At 44.6% G+C, this 19,631-nt stretch overlaps 1 protein-coding gene across 1 annotated transcript in view; it reads left to right on the forward strand.

Annotated features, from left to right (window-relative positions):
* TRIM67 (tripartite motif containing 67) overlaps nt 1–19,631 on the forward strand; it is a 161,975-nt gene that overhangs the window by 56,426 nt on the left and 85,918 nt on the right. The window contains 2 exon segments of the mRNA XM_030195210.1: nt 12,833–12,955; nt 18,986–19,096. Of these exon segments, the coding sequence (XP_030051070.1) occupies nt 12,833–12,955; nt 18,986–19,096 (234 nt within the window).

Raw genomic sequence — 19,631 nt, forward strand, 5'->3', positions numbered from 1 at the left:
CCACAGTAAAGCAATAACATATGATAAAAAACAAAATCAAAAGATAAAATATGGGAATAACATCATTTGCTAAACATCAAAAAATGTGTTCGCATATACAATGTTCTCATAAAGTGCTAAATATTGCAAGAACAATGCGTGCAATAAAATACATATAAATAATGAATAGAATAGGGACTAGACGTACAAAGCATATGAATGAAATATTATATTGGAAGGATATGCTATGATGTGTATAGTTACGGGCAGTAAGCTTATAATGAAAAGTAAGCTTATAATGAAAACTGAGAATTTTTTCATAATTACATATTCGCATGTACAATATTCCCATGGAATGCTAATGTTGCATAAAACATCTGTGCAGTAAAATCTATATAAACACATGAATAAATGAAAAAGTTGTGTCGAGTCTTTTCATCAATAAACAAGCTTTTTAAGATTCTTGTCTCCAGGATTTGAATTTCCGTGGTCAAACATCCCACTCTCACTTACATTCAGGCTGGGTTCCCCTTACCCATCCTAAGCTCTCACACATTCACAGTTGCCACTGATAGAGGCAACAACTTCTCCTCAATTCAGCCTGAGTTTATTTAGCCACTTTGGGATCACCCTGTCCTCCAAGGGTCCCGGCAGAGATACAGGCAACCAAAGACCCCGTGTCTCCCCCAACTCTAACCTTTATTACCTTTTACTCCTCCCCTTTCTGTTACATACCTAGAACCCAGGGGCGTATCTGCATGGGGCCACGGGGGCCTGGGCCCCCGCAGATTTCACCCTGGACCCCCCTACCGCCATCAACCCTCCCCCGCCATCACCGTCACCTACTTTTTAAAGGAAATGCAACTCTCTTTTTCCATCCGGGTCCGCCGCAGTGCGTTACCGCCCCCACTACAAACGTTCCCAGACACAGCAATCAGCGACGTTGCCATTGGTTGGGACTGAAGGGAGAATGAAAGGCACCTCTGGGCGGGATAAACTTTAGGTCCCGCCCCTTTCTATCTGACGTAAACGCCGTCACTGGCGCCGCGGTGGGAGCTTGGCCCGTGCAACAGTTAAAGACCGGCTCGGTTTGTGATAGGAAGCGAGTGTGTTGTGCAAGTGTTACTGTTCTTCTTCGTCCTCCTCCGTGCTAGCACGTTCAAAGCTGATCCAGTTTCGGAGTCTGACGTCACAGCACGTTGTGCGTGCAGGACGTCAGACTCACAGAAACAAAGTCTGTGAGTCTGACGTCCTGCACGTACAACGTGCTGCGATGTCAGACTCCGAAACTGGATTTAGCAGTTGAACAGCACACGAGGAGGACAAAGCGGAACTTGAAAGACTTCGGCTTGGCTGGCGGGGGTTGGGGTCCCCAGCCAGCTGAAGGAATATTTTTAAAGGCAGCGGCAGGAGGAAGCGGACCTCAGCTAGCGGGGGTTGGGGTCCCCCGCCAGCAAAGGTAGGTGACGGCGGCGGGGAGGGGTCGGTGGCAGCGGGGGGGGGGCTATAATGTGCCCCCTCACTCTGGCTCTGGCCCCCCCTACCGCCGCAGTTCAGATACGCCCCTGCTAGAACCATTTTCTCCTTGCACTTTATTCCACAACCCCACCCCCTTTGGGCAAGATCCTCACACCTCACTTAAATCCTCCCCCTAGTACCTTTGGAGAGTTCTACCAGCACTCTAGTAATCCCCAATATAACAGGGAATTACATTTTCAAAACCCTAACTTCTTGATCACAATACTTATGAACCCCTTAAAACGTCAGCCACTATATCTAAGCCCTAGACAGCCTGCTCCACCAATAACCTCTCCAACTGAGTGGGATCACAAAAAACATAATGCACCGGATATTCAGCCGGTGACAGCGTTTTTTTAAACGCTTACCATCGCCAAGTAAATTAGCCCCCAGTATTCAGTGCTGGGCCACGCATCAAAACCTTACATCGTATTGGACATTATATATTCCTTATTTCCTTGACCCTTATTGTACTTGTATACCCTTGCCTTACCTGACCTTTTTTTATACTATATTTGTTTAACATCTACCGGACCTGGCGATCGCCTTTATGGTATTATGTAAGCCACATTGAGCCTGCTAATGGGTGGGAAAATGTGGGATACAAATGTTACAAATAAATAAATAAATGTGGGCTGGCTGGGTGCTGGACTAAGTCACATTATTTGGGCCTTAACCAGGCTTAAATGCCCTAATGCTCTTTGACCAAAAATACCATGGTGATATTTAAGTCGCTGCATCCCATTACTGCACAAATACTCTAACATGAATTGTGGTGATCCGCAAGTCACGTTAGGGCTCAAAAATCACAGTAAAATGCTGGGGTTCTTTTACCATCCAGGAGTATCGGGCTGCAAAGCTGCAGCTTGATGTGCCCGGGCCGACAGATCCAGGACCCCCCAAACTTATGCCCTCCCCAAAACAAGGCCCACCTACCCCCTACAAGTACAAGCTCCCTACTCCCCCATCTCAAAAGTAGTTTTCTCCCCCCAAAGGGCTACATTGCTATTACTGGTGGTCCGGGAGGATCCAGGGGGAGTCTTTGGGCAAGAGTGATGCCGAGTTGCTCATGTGCCAGCTTCAAAATGGCACTCTAAGTGAAATATGGCTTCTAGTGGTAGTCACACCACTAAGCAGCGAAGGACTAGGCAGGAGCAACTGGGCATCACTCCTGCCTGAAGACACCCTAGAGCCCGGAAAGACCCCATTGGACCCCTCCTGGATCACCAATGATACAAAGGTAGCCCTAGAGGGGGTGGAGCGAGGGCTACATTTGAGATGAGGGAGTGAGGGGCTTATACTTGTGGGGGGATGGGAAGGCCTTGTGCCAGAGGGGGCTTATGTTGTGGGGGCAGCTTTGCAACCCAATGCTCCCATGCCATGGGAATAACGCTGCCTGTGAGGTGGCTCACAAGCAGCGTTATTCTCTTGCTTTGGGATTCATGGATCCCGCAGGTTGCTGAATCCCACAGGGAATCAAGGTGTAGCAAAAGGCAATCTTTTACCGCACCTTGATGAATTTTCACCATAGTGTCTTGTATTGGTGGTAATGTATAAAGTACAGCGATATGGATGCAGCAATGCACATATTTGTATGATTTGTTCCTTTGTTAAAAATTCAGTAATAAAATCTACATTCCAAAAAACAAACAAACCAGGACCTGATTACCCTGTGCTTATGATATGGAATTGTTAGCTGTGGGCGTTAGCAATCTCATGGTACTTGTGCCTAGAGTGGGAATAATAATCTTGGTTTTGTGGCTAAAATTCAACATAGGCTGCTTTGTTTTAGCTGGCCAAAGTCTGTTTGAAGAGGGGGGAAATAACTAAAGCAAAGCGAGATGAAAAGTCTCTGCCCTATTCTGGAGTGTGTGGAGCCAATTTATGTATATGATTGTGTGTGTGTGTGTGTGTGTGTGTGTGTGTGCACGCTCACGTATAAAATATATATATATATATATATATATATATATATATACACACACATATTCATATATAGAGTGTTTTAGCTAACAGAATTGTACAAGTGAAAAAGCAACAACAATAATTATCAAGTTTTTCATTATTATAGTGATTTGAAACCAATTTTTAGTAGATCCCTTAAAGACCAACTCTCTTGTCTTTTATTCACACTTGTCAGCATGCTTGGAAGTAAACTATAATTATCTCAGCTGCTTCTTCTCTGGAAATGTTCTACATTTTTATCTGGGCGTTTCCATGCGGAGTGGACTGGAAACAGATATTGTCAATGCTCCTACAATTAGCAAACACAAAGGGGCAGAGGTGGCTAGAGGTCAGAGAACTGTGAGTTTATTATCCAACAATGACCCAAATAAGTCATGTTTCAGCAGGTGTGCCTGCATTAGGGATCATTACATTAAAAATGCCAATATTAATATATTTAAATAAAGACTCTATAAAATATACATTTTATATATATATATATATAATAATACTGTCACAATCCATGCATAAATATTAGTCATTTTAAATCATATAGAGCATAAATATGTAAAGAAAATAAGATAGAGAAATTGATATTTTACATATTGGAACATGCTAATTACAAAAAAGATATGTTGCATGATTATGAAACATTAATCTAAGGCAGATCAAAAGGCATATAAGGTTTTTGATTCTGTGATTGTTAAAAGGCTTATTATCTTTTTAATCTTATAGGGGTCCTTTTACCAAGCTGAGGGAAAAAGGGTCCTGTGGTAGCGGCAGGGCCCTTTTTATTGCAGTGGGTAAAACGCCCCAAAAACAAAATGGCCATGCAGTTAGAAAATTCTTACTTCATAGCCATGTGGCAGTAAGAGCTCCTGCGGTAACCTGGTGGTAGCCGGGCAGCGTATGGCAATGCCCAATTACTGCCAGGTTACCGCCATGCTAATCATTTTCCCCCCAGAAATGTTGCACGCTCGACCCAGAACCACCACTGGCGGGCGCGTTGGGCCAGTGGTAGTCCTGGAATAGCAAGTGGCATGCACATGTTGGGCTTACCATCGCTCTGTAAAAGGGCCTCATAGTAACATAGTAAGTGATGGCAGATACAGACCTGATTGGTCCACGTGGAGGGGCATAATTGAACGAAAACGTCTGTCTCCATGGGCGTTTATCTCCGAGAACGGGTCCGTGAAGGGGCGGACCGAACCGTATTTTCGAAAAAAAAATAGACTTCCATGTTTTATTCGACAATTTGTGAGCTGGGCGTTTTTGTTTTTCAGCGATAATGGAAAATTAAAGCGCCCAGCTCAAAAACGAATAAATCCAAGGCATTTGTTCGTGGGAGGGGTCAGGAGTCGTAGTGCACTGGTCCCCCTCACATGCCAGGACACCAACCGGGCACCGTAGGGGGCACTTTTACAAAAACAAAAAAAAAGGTAAAAGAGCTCCCAGGTGCATAGCACCCTTCCCTTGTGTGTTGAGCCCCCCAAATCCCCCTCAAAACCCACTGCCCACAAGTCTACACCATTACTATAGCCCTAAGGGGTGAAGGGGGGCACCTACATGTGGGTACAGTGGGTTTGGGGGGTTGGACGACTAAGCATTAAGCAACACAATTGTAACAGGTAGGGGGGGGATGGGCCTGGGTCCACCTGCCTGAAGTCCACTGCACCCCCTAACAACTGCTCCAGGGACCTGCATACTGCTGCCAGGGAGGTGGGTATGACATTTGAGGGTGAAAATAAAAAGTTGTGAAACATCATTTTTTTGTGGTGGGAGGGGGTTAGTGACCACTGGGGGAGTCAGGGGAGGTCATCCCCGATTCCCTCTGGTGGTAATCTGGTCATTTAGGGCACTTTTTGGTGCCTTATTCGTGAAAAAACAAGGTCCAGGAAAAGTACCCTAAATTCTAGCTACAAACGCATACTTTTTGTCCATTATCGGCGAAAGGCACCCATCTCTCCTCGGCCGATAACCACGCCCCAGTTCCACCTTCGCCACGCCTCCGACACGCCCCCGTCAACTTTGTACGCTTCCGTGATGGAGTGCAGTTGAAAACGTCCAAAATCGGCTTTCCATTATACCGATTTATTTGTTTTTGTGAGATAAACGTCTATCTCCCGATTTGGGTCGAAATCTAGGCGTTTTTCTCTTTCAATTATAAGGTGGCTAGTCTGCCCAACAGTCACACTCATTATCAATTCATGATTAAAGCAACATTGAAAGTGATATTATATACTTGATCACGAGTCTTTCTTTGGTGTTTCTGGGACATAGACTTTAAGTCCGCCCGGCTCTGTCCTTATGTTCCACCTACTGGAATTGCTGTCAAAGTCCACTCCAGCCTATCTGAATATGTCCTGTCATTTGTGGACCTTGTCACAAAATGCCTAGCCACCAGCCTGTGGTTACCCCACAGCCACTTAGAGGGTCTGTTCCCAGCACAGCTCAGGTCTGCCTGCACCTGCCGCTTATGCTCTACACTAGCACCCTTCTCCCACCAACTGGGTCACAACCGCCTCTGGGCGAGTCTCCCACTCTCAAATTATCCCCAGTGATTTCTAGGTTACTGGAGCCACACTTCCAGTGGTCCCACAGTTCCCAGAAAGCACTCACAGACCCAACACACAAACCACAAGAGTTCTTTATCAGTCCAGACAGGCAGAGGCAATAAATAATTATTTATTGTCTTAAAATTGAACAGTGAACAAAAAACGTGCAATCAGCAAAACAATAACAGGTAACTGAAATATGGATGAATTATAAAACGAGCTAAACGTTTGCTTACTTCCTAGAAAGTACCTGGGGAGATCAGGGCATATATCTGTTCACAGAGCTTCATCAAAGAGATCTCTTTTTCTCTTCTCCCAGGCTGAAACTGAAGCAACAGCCAGCATCTGCTGGGTAATTTCAAACTCCAGGCCAATCAAAGCCCAGAACAGTCAGGTTTCAAATAAAAACTGGTTATATCACTACAGGTACTTCCTATTTTCTGTGTGCCAACTAAGGGGCCTTTTTACTAAGACAAGTAGGCGCCTATGCACGTACAATGCGCGTCAAATTAGAACTACCACGTGCCCCGGGCGGTAATTCTAATTTTGACACGCGTCCACAACGCTTAGCAGAAAATAATTTCTATTTTCTACCACGTGGCACTAACCGGGCGATAATCAGCAGTGTACGCTCGCTGACGATTACCACCCAGTTAACGCGTGAGACCTTACTGCTAAGTCAATGGATGGTGATAAGGTCTCAGGCCCAAAATGGACGTGCGCTGATTTTGCCGCACATCCATTTTCGGCAAAAAAGGCCTTTTTTGCAGGCATGCTGAAAAATGGACCTGCGCGTGTACAATACACATGTCTACACCAGTGCAGGCCATTTTTCAGCGTACCTTAGTAAAAGGGCCCCTAAAAGAAAAAGAAGTCAGTCTTCTGTAACAGCTTTAAGCATAAATATGCACCGTCTGCAGGCCAAACAGGAGAAATATACTTCAGACATATTTAAGACAGGAAAATATCCAATTCATTTTACAGGCTTAAAACACATTGGAGTTGTTTTACAATGAAAAATGCACTGAAAAATGGCTTGTGCTCGTGTAGGCACAGGTTTTGGCTGTGCGCTGATCCATCTTTCAGCCCGCCTGTGAAAAAGGCCTTTTTTAAAATTTTTGACGAAAATGGGCGTGCGGCAAAATGAAAATTGCCACGCGTCCATTTTGGGTCTGAGACCTTACCGCCAGCCATTGACCTAGCGGTAAAGACTCGCGCAGTAACCGAGCGGTAATGACCTACGTGCGCCAAATGCCACTTGATGCGCGTCTGTTACACGCGCCCAAAAATAAACAATATTTTTCAGACACGCATATCAGACATGCGCCAAAAATGAATTTACCACAAGAACCACACAGTAGTCGGGCGGTAACTCCATTTTGGCACATGTTGGGCGCACGTAGGCGCTTAAGCGGCTTAGTAAAAAGACCCCACTGTTTCTTCACAGACCTAGACTGTAAAAGTCTGCCCAGCACTGTCCTCAGTTCCAGCTACTGAAGTTGCCATTGAAGTCCTTTACAGCCTATCCTAACTTGGATTGCCATATACAGACACAGAACTACAAAGTCTGCCTGGCACTGGCCTTAGTTCTTTACAGCCGGAGTCACTGACCTAGCGTTACTACACAACCACACACCTGCAACCATTTAAGTTTTTTTTTAGTTTTTGTTTTATACCATCTATTTTTGAATTCCATCATCGTTTTTGTCTCACCTACCTCAGGAGGGCATTCTACACAACAACCACCTTCTCTGTGAGAAAGAATTTCCTGACATTACTCCTAAGTCTACCACCCCACAACCTCATCTCATGTCCTCTAGTTTTACCGTTTCCCTTTCTCTAGAAGTGATCTGTTCCTGTATTAATACCTTTCAAGTATTTAAATGTCTGTATCATATTTCCAGTTTTTTCTCATACATCTTGTGGTGCAAGCCCCATATCATTTTTGTCACCTTCCTCTGGACCGCTTCTAGTCTTTTTCCATCTTTAGCCAGCCATGACCTCCAAAACTGAGCACAATATAGAAATAAGAAATTTTCAATACGAATTTTACCATTCATGGATAATCAATAGAAATAGAATAAAATAAAACATAGAAAAGAAAATAAGATGATACCTTTTTTATTGAACTAACTAAATACATGGAGCAATCAGTTGCAGAATTCCAGCAGGATTGTATTGGTCAAAAGGGGAGTATCACACTTTGGGGCTCATTTTCGAAAGAGAAAAATGTCCAAAAAGTGTTATAAAGTACCATTTGGACGGATTTCTTCTCAAAATGTCCAAACTGGTATTTTTGAAACCCGTTTTCCAATGTCTATCTATGCATTTTGTCTGCAGTGTGTCCAAATCACAAGGGGGCATGTTGGAGGTGTTTCGAAGGCGGGCTTAATTGCGTGCCTAACACCTGGACATCTGTTTCATAATGGAACAAAACAAAAATATCTAGGGTGAAAACTTCAGCATTTTGGTCTAGACCTGTTTTCAGAACGAATAAGGCACAAAAAGGTGCCCTACATGACCACTGGAGGGAATCAGGAATTACCCCTCTCACTCCCCCAGTTGTCAGTGACCCCCTCCAACCCCCCCCCCCAAATGTCAATAAAATAGTACTCACAAATCTCTATGACAGCCTCAGATGTTACAGCCAGGTCCATTACAGCAGCCTGCAGGTCTCCAGAGTACTGCAGAGCACTGTAGACAGGTGGACCCAGGCCCATACCTCCCCCTATCTGTTACACTTGTGGTGGAAACTGTGACCCCTCCAAAACTCACTAAAACCCACAGTACCCACATATAGGTGCCTTCTTCTACTACTACTACTTATCATTTCTATAGTGCTACTTGACGTATGCAGCGCTGTACACTTGACCATGAAGAGACAGTCCCTACTCGACAGAGCTTACAATCTAATTAGGACAGACAAACAGGACAAACAAGAGATAAGGGAATATTAAAGTAAGGATGATAAAATAAGGGTTATGAACAAGTGACTAAGGGTTAAGAGTTAAAAGCTGCATCAAAAAGGTGGGCTTTTAGCTTAGATTTGAAGACAGCCAGAGATGGAGCTTGACGTACCGGCTCAGGAAGTCTATTCCAGGCATATGGTGCAGCAAGATAAAAGGAACGGAGTCTGGAGTTAGCAGTGAAGGAGAAGGGTACAGATAAGAGAGATTTACCCAGTGAACGGAGTTCCCGGGGGGGGGGGAATGTAGGGAGAGATTATTATTATTATTAGCATTTGTACAGCGCTACCAGACTCACGCAGCGCTGAACACCTGATACAAAGAGACAGTCCCTGCTCAAAAGAGCTTACAATCTAAGTAATACAGACAAACAAGACAGTTACGGGTGAGGGAAGTAATGGGTGAGAAGGGAGGAAGGGACAAGGGGAGGGCAATTGTGGCTAGGAGCCAAAAGCAGCAGTGAAAAGGTGGGATTTCAGCATAGATTTGAAAACAGGTAGAGACGGAGCTAAACATATAGGTCCAGGAAGTCTATTCCAGGCATAAGGTGCTGCGAGAGAAAAGGAACGAAGCCTGGAGTTAGCAGTGGAGGAGAAGGAGGACGACAAGAGAGATTTGTCAAGCGAGTGGAGTTCACGGGGAGGAATGTAGGGAGAGATGAGAGCGGAGAGGTAATGGGGGGCTGCAAAGTGGATGCATTTAAAGGTCAGTACGAGAAGTTTAAACTGAATGCGGACAGGGAGCCAGTGAAGTGACTTGAGGAGCGGGCTAGTATGGGTATAATGATTCTGGCGGAAAACAAGTCGTGCCGCAGAAGTTTGGACAGATTGGAGAGGAGAGAGATGGCTGAGTGGAAGACCAGTGAGAAGTAAATTGCAATAGTCAAAGCGAGAGGCGACAAGGGTGTGGATAAGGGTTCTGGCAGCGTATTCAGAAAGGAAGGGGCGAATTTTGCTAATGTTGTAGATAAAGAAGCGTCAGGTTTTGGCGATCTGTTGAATATGGGCAGAGAAGGAGAGAGAGGAATCAAAGATGACTCCAAGGTTACAAGTCGAGGAGACAGGGAGGATGTGAGTGCCATTAACAGAGATAGAGAAAGGGGGAAGAGGGGAGGTGGGTTTAGGGGGAAAAATAAGAAGTTCAGTTTTGGTCATGTTGAGCTTTAGATGGCGTTGAGACATCCAAGCAGCAATGTCAGACAAGCAAGCTGAGGTTTTGTCCTGGATCGAGGTTGAGATTTCAGGGGTGGTGATGAGAGTGGAGAGATACTGAGGAGCTGCAGAGTGAATGCACTTATAGGTCAATAAGAGGAGTTTGAACTGTATGCGGAAACAGATAGGAAGCCAGTGAAGTGACTTGAGGAGAGGGCTAATATGAGCATAATGACACTGGCGGAATATTAGTCGTGCAGCAGAATTTTGAACAGATTGAAGAGGAGAGAGATGGCTAAGTGGGAGACCTGTGAGAAGCAAGTTGCAATAGTCTAAGCGAGAGGTGATGAGAGTGTGGATGAGGGTTCTGGTAGTGTGCTCAGAAAGGAAAGGGCGGATTTTGCTGATATTATAGAGAAAGAAACAACAGGTTTTAGCAGTCTGCTGAATATGTGCAGAGAAGGAGAGGGAGGAGTCGAAGATGACCCCAAGGTTACGAGCTGATGTGACAGGAAGGATGAGATTGTTATCCACAGAAACAGAGAATGGAGGAGGAGGAGAGGTTGGTTTAGGCGGAAAGATGAGAAGCTCAGTCTTGGTCATGTTTAGTTTCAGATGGCGCTGAGACATCCAGGCAGCAATGTCAGACAGGCAGGCTGATAATTTGGCCTGGATTTCGGCTGAGATTTCTGGTGTGGAGAGGTAGATCTGGGAGTCATCAGCGTAAAGATGATACTGAAAACCATGGGATGAGATCAGAGTACCAAGGGAAGAAGTATAGATGGAGAAGAGAAGAGGTCCCAGGACAGATCCCTGAGGTACACCAACTGACAGTGGGATAGAAATAGAAGAGGATCCACTAGAGTATACACTAAAGGTACGCTGGGAGAGATAAGAAGAAAACCAGGAAAGAACAGAGCCCTGAAATCCAAGTGAGGACAGCGTATCAAGGAGTAGGCTGTGATCAACAGTGTCAAAAGCAGCAGATAGATCGAGAAGGATGAGGATAGAATAGAGACCTTTGGATCTGGCCAGGAACAGATCATTCTTCACCCATAAGAGCTATTCTAGTGGTGTAAAGTTGGGGGTAGTAAGTTTTGGGTGGGTTTTTGCCTGTACCTTTTATCCCCACCTCTTTAATTCCCTTACCTATTAATTGTTCTGTCTGTTTGTCTGTCCTATTTAGATTGTATGCTCTTTGAGCAGGGACTGTCTTTTCATGTGTGATGTACAGCGCTGCGTATGCCTTGTAGCGTTAGTAGTAGTAGTAGTTTTGGAGGACTCAGCAGACAAGATAAAGGGAGCAATGATGAGTACCTGGGAGCATTTATATGAAGTCCACAGCAGTACCCCCTAGGGTGCCCCATTGCTCTCCTGGGATGTCTGGGGGACTAGTTTGCTAAAAATGCTGGTCCCTCCTACATCCCAATGGCTTGATTTTCTACGTTTTTAACTTGTACAGGGTTTTTAAAAAATTGCTTAAAAAGATAAATTTACAGAGCACAAAACCTTGTTACAAATGGTATTCAAAAAAATGAAAATGGTCATGTTTTCTATTCAGATTTTGGACGTTTAGCACAAAACGTCCAAAGTCCGACTTAGACATCATATCGAAAATGCCCCTCCACATGATTCAAGTTATGCATGCATAATAGCTGCTTAAAAGATAATACAAATTAGAAAACCAAAATAATAAATAATTGGGACAAATTAATTGTCCACTATTGCCTTTCCATGATGGTTGTCACAAGTGGAGGCTTGATTCTAAATCATACATCTAAACCAGGGGTTCTCATCCCAGTCCTTGGGACACACCTATCCAGTCAGGTTTTCAGGATATCCACAATGAATATGCATGAGAGAAATTTGCATGCACTACCTCCGCTGCATGCAAATCTAACTCATGCATATTCATTGTGGGTATCCTGAAAATCTGACTGGATAGGTGTGTCCCAAGGACTGGGATGAGAACCCCTGATCTAAGCATTATGAGATACCTTTTCAATGTTGCTGTGGTGCCATGAATGCAATGTTTCAACTATACCTTTACTATTAAAAGGAAAAATCAAGAGTAATCCTTTTAATCATAATAATAGAAAAACAATCTGACGGATTGACCATTTTTCTGTTTAACATATCCTATGTTTTATTACTACTATTTAAAAGAGAGCTATTGAATAATAATGGAAGCGCAATTATCAGCACTAATTGGCATTAAGATTTATGCACACAACTCGCTAAGTGTATTCTGTAATGTGATGCGTATAAATTCCAAGTTGTGTAGTTGAAAAAGGGGTGTGGTTATGAGCATAGAATGGGCGGGTCATGGGCATTTTGAAAATCTATGCACATTATTATAGAATACACCCGCTGTGCACCTAATTTAGGCATCAGGATTTATTGCAAGTAAAACATGGCCTAAATAGATGCAACCAAGTTTGGTCACGTGGAGAGACGCTCGGCGTATTCTTCATATTGCATGGAAATTTAAGATGATTCTATAAAATTTAGGTGTACTTTAGAAAATATGTCTAGGCATATTTTTTTACCGCACAGATTTTTCAGGTGCCATATATTGAATCTAGCTGTGAATAATTTTTTTTTGGTTGCTGTCTTATCTGATACAAAATTAGATGTTGATAGTACCTTTGTTGCACAGCTAAAGTGGTGTCTGCCAGGGCTGTAAGAATGTAACTGTAACATCTAACTTTCTCCTCAGGAAAACGGCTTGGATTATGAAGCCTGCCTGGTGGCACAGTGTGATGCACTGGTCGATGCGCTAAACCGTCAAAAAGCAAAACTGCTCACCAAGGTAACAAAGGAACGGGAGCATAAATTCAAGGTGAGTGAGTTTATTGTACCCCCCACTGGTGCTCTAAAAAGGGCTGCTGAAAAATCACACAAATATGATCACTTAAAACAGAATTGCACTACTTTTCACGCTGGCTTATGATAGCGGTATTTTCAGCATGATGAGGTCTTTTGTCTATTTATGCACTTGTTTTGATGATGCCTGTTTTCAAATAATTTATGTTATTTTATTCACGTTGATTATGAATGTTTGACTTGTACTCTGCTTAGTTATAGGCAAAATTCAAGTAACCAAATAAATAAATGCTCATTGCACCCTTGAAGGCCAAAGTGATAAGTTATGAACTGAGATTGTGCATTGAGCTGCAGTATAGTGTTCTAATGCAGTGCTTTTCAACCATGAGGCACACCTAGGGCCCTGTTCAGTGGTGTGCTGGTAAATGTTTAACAACAGGCTCTCTCCCCGGTCCACCTCGGCGCCCCCCCCCCCCCCCCCCCCCCGTCCACCTCTGCGCCCCCCCCCCCAAATTGCAGAGCTGGCTATAGCTGGGGGGGGGGGGCAATGCATTACTCTCTCCAGGAAAAAACTATTAAATGATCCTAGGTTCCAATCTAATTCATGTTTAATGTGGGATAAAATGCCATAAATAAGTAAATAAATATAAACTTTTAATGTTGAGCACCTGATTCTCAAGGTGAACATATCCCAAACACTATAATGAAAATAAAATGAGTTTTTTTCTACCTTTGTTGTCTGGTGACTATTTTTCTGCTCATGCTGGCCCAGTATCCGATTCTGCTGCTATCTGTCCTCTTAACTCCGTTTCCAGGGCTTCCTTTCCATTTATTTCTTTCCTCCTTTCTTCTTCATTTCTGGTCCTCAGCTTCTGCCTATTTTCTCCATCCATTTGCAGTTATTCTCCTCTCTTCTCTTTTCCCTCTTCTCATCTCATTCCTCACTCTTCCCTCCCCTCCACCCATGTCCAGCATTTCTTCTCTCTCCCTTCCCTCTCCTCCACCCATGTCCAGCAACCCTCCTCTCCCCTGCCCTACTACTACTTGACATTTCTAAAGCGCTGCTAGGGTTACGCAGCGCTGTACAATTTAACATAGAAAGACAATCCCTGCTCAAAAAGCTTACAATCTAAAGGACAAATGAACAGTCAGTCCGATAGGGACTGTCAAATTGGGCAGTCTGGATTTCCTGAAAGGTAAGAGTTACGTGCCGAAAGCAGCACTGAAGAGGTGGGCTTTCAGCAAAGACTTGAATATGGGTAGGGAGGGGGCTTGGCGTAAGGGCTCAGGAAGGTTGTTCCAAGCATAGGGTGAAGCGAGGCAGAATGAGCGGAGCCTGGAGTTGGCGTAGGTGGAGAAGGGCACTGAGAGGAGGGATTTGTCTTGTGAGCGGAGGTTTCGGGCGGGAATGTAAGGGGAGATGAGGGTAGAGAGTTAGCGAGGGGCAGCAGACTGAGTGCATTTGTAGGTAAGAAGGGGGAGCTTGAACTGAATGCGGTATCTGATTGGAAGCCAGTGAAGTGACCTGAGGAGGGGGGTGATATGAGTATAACGGTTCTGGCGGAATATAAGACGTGCGGCAGAGTTCTGAACAGATTGAAGGGGGAATAGATGGCTAAGTGGGAGGCCGGTGAGGAGTAAGTTGCAGTAGTCAAGGCGAGAGGTAATGAGAGCGTGGACGAGAGTTCGGGTGGTGTGTTCAGAGAGGAGAGGGCGAATTTTGCTGATGTTAAAGAAGAAGAAGCGACAGGTCTTGGCTATCTGCTGGATATGCGCAGAGAAGGAGAGGGAGGAGTTGAAGATGACTCCAAGGTTGCGGGCAGATGAGACGGGGAGGATGAGGGTGTTATCAACAGAGATAGAAAGTGGGGGAAGAGGAGAAGTGGGTTTTGGTGGAAAGACGATGAGCTCGGTCTTGGACATGTTCAGTTTCAGGTGGCGGTTGGACATCCAGGCAGCAATGTCGGATAAGCAGGCCGATACCTTTGCCTGGGTCTCTGTGGTGATATCAGGTGTGGAGAGATACAGCTGGGTGTCATCAGCATAGAGATTATACTGGAAGCCATGAGATGAGATCAGGGAGCCCAGGGAAGAGGTGTAGATTGAGAAGAGAAGGGGTCCAAGGACAGATCCCTGGGGAACGCCAACAGATAGGGGGATGGGTGTGGAGGAAGATCCAAGAGAGTGAACTGTGAAGGTGTGGTGGGAGAGATAGGAGGAGAACCAGGAGAGGACAGAGCCCTGGAACCCAAATGAGGACAGTGTGGCAAGAAGTAAATCATGATTGACAGTGTCAAAAGCGGCGGATAGATCGAGGAGGATGAGGATGGAGTAGTGGCCTCTGGATTTGGCAAGGAACAGGCCATCCACCCACCCATGTCCAGCAACCCTCCTCTCCCCTGCCCTCCATCCACCCACCCATGTCCAGCAACCCTGCTCTCCCCTGCCCTCCATCCACCCACCCATGTCCAGCAACCCTCCTCTCCCTGTCCTCCATCCACCCACCCATGTCCAGCAACCCTGCTCTCCCCTGCCCTCCATCCACCCACCCATGTCTAGCAACCCTCCTCTCCCCTGTCCTCCATCTACCCACCCATGTCCAGCAACCCTCGTCTCCCCCCTGCCCTCCTCTCCTTCATCTGCCTTCTTCCAGCCCTCCCCACTCCCCTGGTCATCCATCTTCCATCTGCCCTCTGCAGCTTTGCTCCCCGATAGTAGCCCTGATTTCCTTCTTGCTCCGCCACCCTGCCTTGACGTATTTCCTGTTTGCGCAAGGGCGGAGCCATGATGCGAAGGAACGGAACAAAGGCTGGAACCGAGCTGAGCCTGCTGCCTTCGCTTCAACCCTGGCGCGCCTCGAGGGAAAATAAAAATTTTAAAGGCAGGGCGACGGGGCAAGAAGGAAACCAGGGCTACTATCGGCAGATCTGCAGACAGAAGATGGACGAGCGGGGGAGCAGAGGCGAGCCGGCTCGCACAGGCTAACAACCGGCTCGCAAGATACCAGTAAATTTAACAACCAGCTCTTGCAAGCCGGTGCGAGCCGGCTCCAGCACACCACTGGCCCTGTTTATTAAGGTGTGCTAGCATTTTTAGCACACGCTAACGCTAGAGACATCCATATGTTCCTATGGGTGTCTCTAGCATTAGCGTGTGCTAAAAATGATAGCGTTCCCATAGCATGGCTTAGTAAACAGGGTCCCTAGTCTCATCAGGGTTTCAGGATATCCACAATGAATATGCATGAGATAGATTTATACCAAGGAGGAAGTACATGCAAATTTATCTCATGCATATTCATTGTGGATATCCTGAAAACCTGATGGGGTTGAGAAGCTGTTCTAATGCACACACTGAAAAAATGCTGAACTCCCTATGCAGTAAACTAATGGCTTGCAAATTACCATGCCATTAAAAAATGTACTTTGACAATAAAACAGCACATACTACCATGGTAACAGGCTACTGTTTTATGCATCAGGTGCAAGGTTTTTCCTTTCAACAGGAATTGGTTCATTCATTGGAGGAGAAAAAGTACTTCCCCCTGAAGCTGTCTGGTCTAAGACACTCCAGACTAAGACACACCTGGCCTGGGTACCCTGAGCCAGAGTTCTTGTGGCCCAGCAGCTTAAGTCAGGGTAACCCAGCCAGGCAGTCTGAACTGAGCACCTGGCAGAGAGAGGCCCTTGACCATAGATCCTCTAAACCTGCGGCACCCCTTCTGAACCGATAGCCTATGCCTACATTGCGACACATCCTGATTATTGTAATATCATTTATGCAGGCATTACTAAGTTCAATTTGAAATGCTTACAAACTATTCAAAACACAGCTGCTCGTGTTATTTGTCGAGCTTCAAGATATGACAAAGCTACACCTTTGCTACGTCAGCTTCACTAGATCCCAATATATTTAACAGTTTCATTTAAAGTTCTTGTTCTAACATATAAAGTGCTTTATTCAGCCACACCATCTTCTCTTGCGACCTTAACTATTCCCTACACACCATTGCAAGCCTTACGTTCACTCACAGACAATAGATTGGTGATCCCACCTCCTTCTAGAGCTAGGTAGGAATCAACCCACAGTTCGGCCTTTTTCTTTTGGTCTCCATCATTGTGGAATTTCGTCCCAAAATGTATTAGGGTGGAAGAATCATATAAGCTCTTTTCTAAGGCCCTGAAAACCTATTTTTTTGAGAAAGCTTTTCAAATATAACATTATTTGACTAGGAAACCACTCAGGTAAGAAACATGTCTCTACTATATAGGAGATATAAATTATTAGAGACAATAGTATGATTGATGTGAATTATAAGACTGATGTAATTGAATGTTTTTTATCCTTTTTGGTATGGAAGTTTTGTTTGTGCTGTCCTATCATAAAATGGATTTCCTAGTTTTTATTGTTGTTGATTTTATTGTATGTTATTTATACACTTTTTGAAATGTAAACCGTTCTGATTTGCTATGCAATAAGTGACGATATAGTAAATAAATGATTTATCTTGTCCCAGGGAGGTGTCCAGCACCACCCTTCTTAAACACCACCATCTTGAAAAATAGTGGTGCTTGACCCCTGGTGGTACACTGAAGAACAATGCTAGGAGTCAGCCTCCCAAATAAGGGAGTGAATCCCTTATTTGGCAGGCTGAATCCTAGCATTGCATTCTGATATACTACTACTAGTCAGGAGTCTCCATTTTTCAACACAGTGGAACCAGAGGTAGAAATTAATATGCACCTCAACTCCATCCCTACCCAAGATGTATTAGGGCCCTTGTTAGAGATGTCTGAGGCCTATTAGGGCCATGAAGGATTTCTTTGGGAGGGGTGGAGACCTTCTGGACCCACTAGAGTGATCAGGAATTTCTTTAGGGGGTGAGGGCTTCTGAGTAAACTAGGGCCATCAAGAAGTTTTTTGAGAGTGTGAGGGGCCTTTCAGACCCAAAAGAGCCTCCAGGGATTTCTTTGGGAGGTGAGGTGCTTCTTGGCCCACTAGTGCCATGAGGAAGATTTTCAGAGGTAGAAGGCTTCCAAGCCCATTAAGGTCACCAAGGATTTCTTTAGCAGTGTGGGAGGCTTCTAGTCCCAGTAATGTCACCAGGAACTTTTTCAGTGGAGTGAAGGCTTCTGGGCCCACCTGAGCAACAAAGGAGTATTTTGAGGGTATGTGGTCTTCTGGACTCACAAGGGCCTCCAAAGATTTCTTTGGGGGTAAGGAGACCTTCTGGGAACATTAGAGCTACTAGGGATTCTTCTGGGGTGGGGGATAAGGAGCTTCAAGGTCCATTACAGCAACCAAGGATCTATTCAGAGGAAGGGGGACTCTGGGCCAACTAGGAGCTCTTTGGTGGTGGTGGGGGGGGAGGCCTTCAAGGCCTATAAATAAATTTTTATCTTGTTGACATTTGAAGAAGTTTTTTCTATCTTGTTCCAGTTTGCATTGGGTTGGTGGCATCTTCCACTCTTGTGGTGCTCTGTCATCATACAATAGTGTGACTAGTGAAGTTAAATCAGATGGGTACATGCCCTCTAAAATCTTTAAAACAAAACAACACACCAATAAAAGTAAATCTATCATTCAAGTGGGTATTTATGTCCCTTACAATCAAGTTGTCAGTCTGTTTAGACAGAAATCTATATTTAATTCACATCTCAGTCTACATTGGGTAGGATGATTGAAGAATCTTACATTTGATTAGGTTCTGGAGCACAGCCTCTAACTTTATATCCTGTCCTCTCCATCAGCAAGACAGATATCACACCAGAAACCATCATCTTTTAATCTTAGCCTGCTAGATCACTAATGGGCCTGTAAATTGACAGACTCTTTACCCAACCATAAAATTATCAGATGGCATCCTGCCCAGTCTAGCTATTAATATTTATATTTACACAGCCTGGGCATGAAAGTTAATGTACATATGACATTGCCTATGTGACAGCTAAGAGAGAGATGGACAGTGCCTGTGTTTACTACTCCTGAAAGGATTCACCAAAAGCCAGAAAAAGGATTATCAGAGATATATTGTCCTCTTTTTCAGGTTGTCTGGGATCAGATAAATCACTGCACATTGAAATTGCGACAGTCAACAGGGCTTATGGAATACTGTCTGGAAGTGATAAAAGAAAATGATCCATCTGGCTTCTTACAGGTATTTTGCCAAAATGCTTAGAACTATAAATGCATAATGCAACTAAGTAAGACAGTTTTTCTTTTTTTTCTTTTTTACTTTCTATTTAGGAACTGGAAGCAGATTGAGCTTAGACAATATTCCTTACAGAATTTGTCAGTCAAAACTTGAAACATCCCATAATTACATCAAATTTCAACATGTTTTGCAACTGTGAATTCAGTCATCTTTCCTTTCCTCTGCCTTGATTCTGTCCCCCCCCCACCCCCCCCCCCCCCCGCCCGTCCCCCCCCCATATTGTTGTCATGTCCATGTTCCCTTTCCTACCTCCCCTAGGTCTAAATGGGTGTAGTTCCTCATTGACCCACCTCTTGCTTGGGTTCTCCAGTTTTCTTCTTTCTTACAACTATTGACCTCTCAAGCTCTGATATATCCTTTAAATAATCTCCAAGACCTTTTCACTCTATCATATGAGTTATTCTTCAGGGCCGTAATTTGCTCCATGACATTTCATAACCTCTTGTACCATATTTGCAAGCCTGGGGCTTGTTTTCTT

The sequence above is a fragment of the Microcaecilia unicolor genome, chromosome 3 (genome assembly GCF_901765095.1).
Source record: "Microcaecilia unicolor chromosome 3, aMicUni1.1, whole genome shotgun sequence".
NCBI lineage: Eukaryota > Metazoa > Chordata > Amphibia > Gymnophiona > Siphonopidae > Microcaecilia > Microcaecilia unicolor.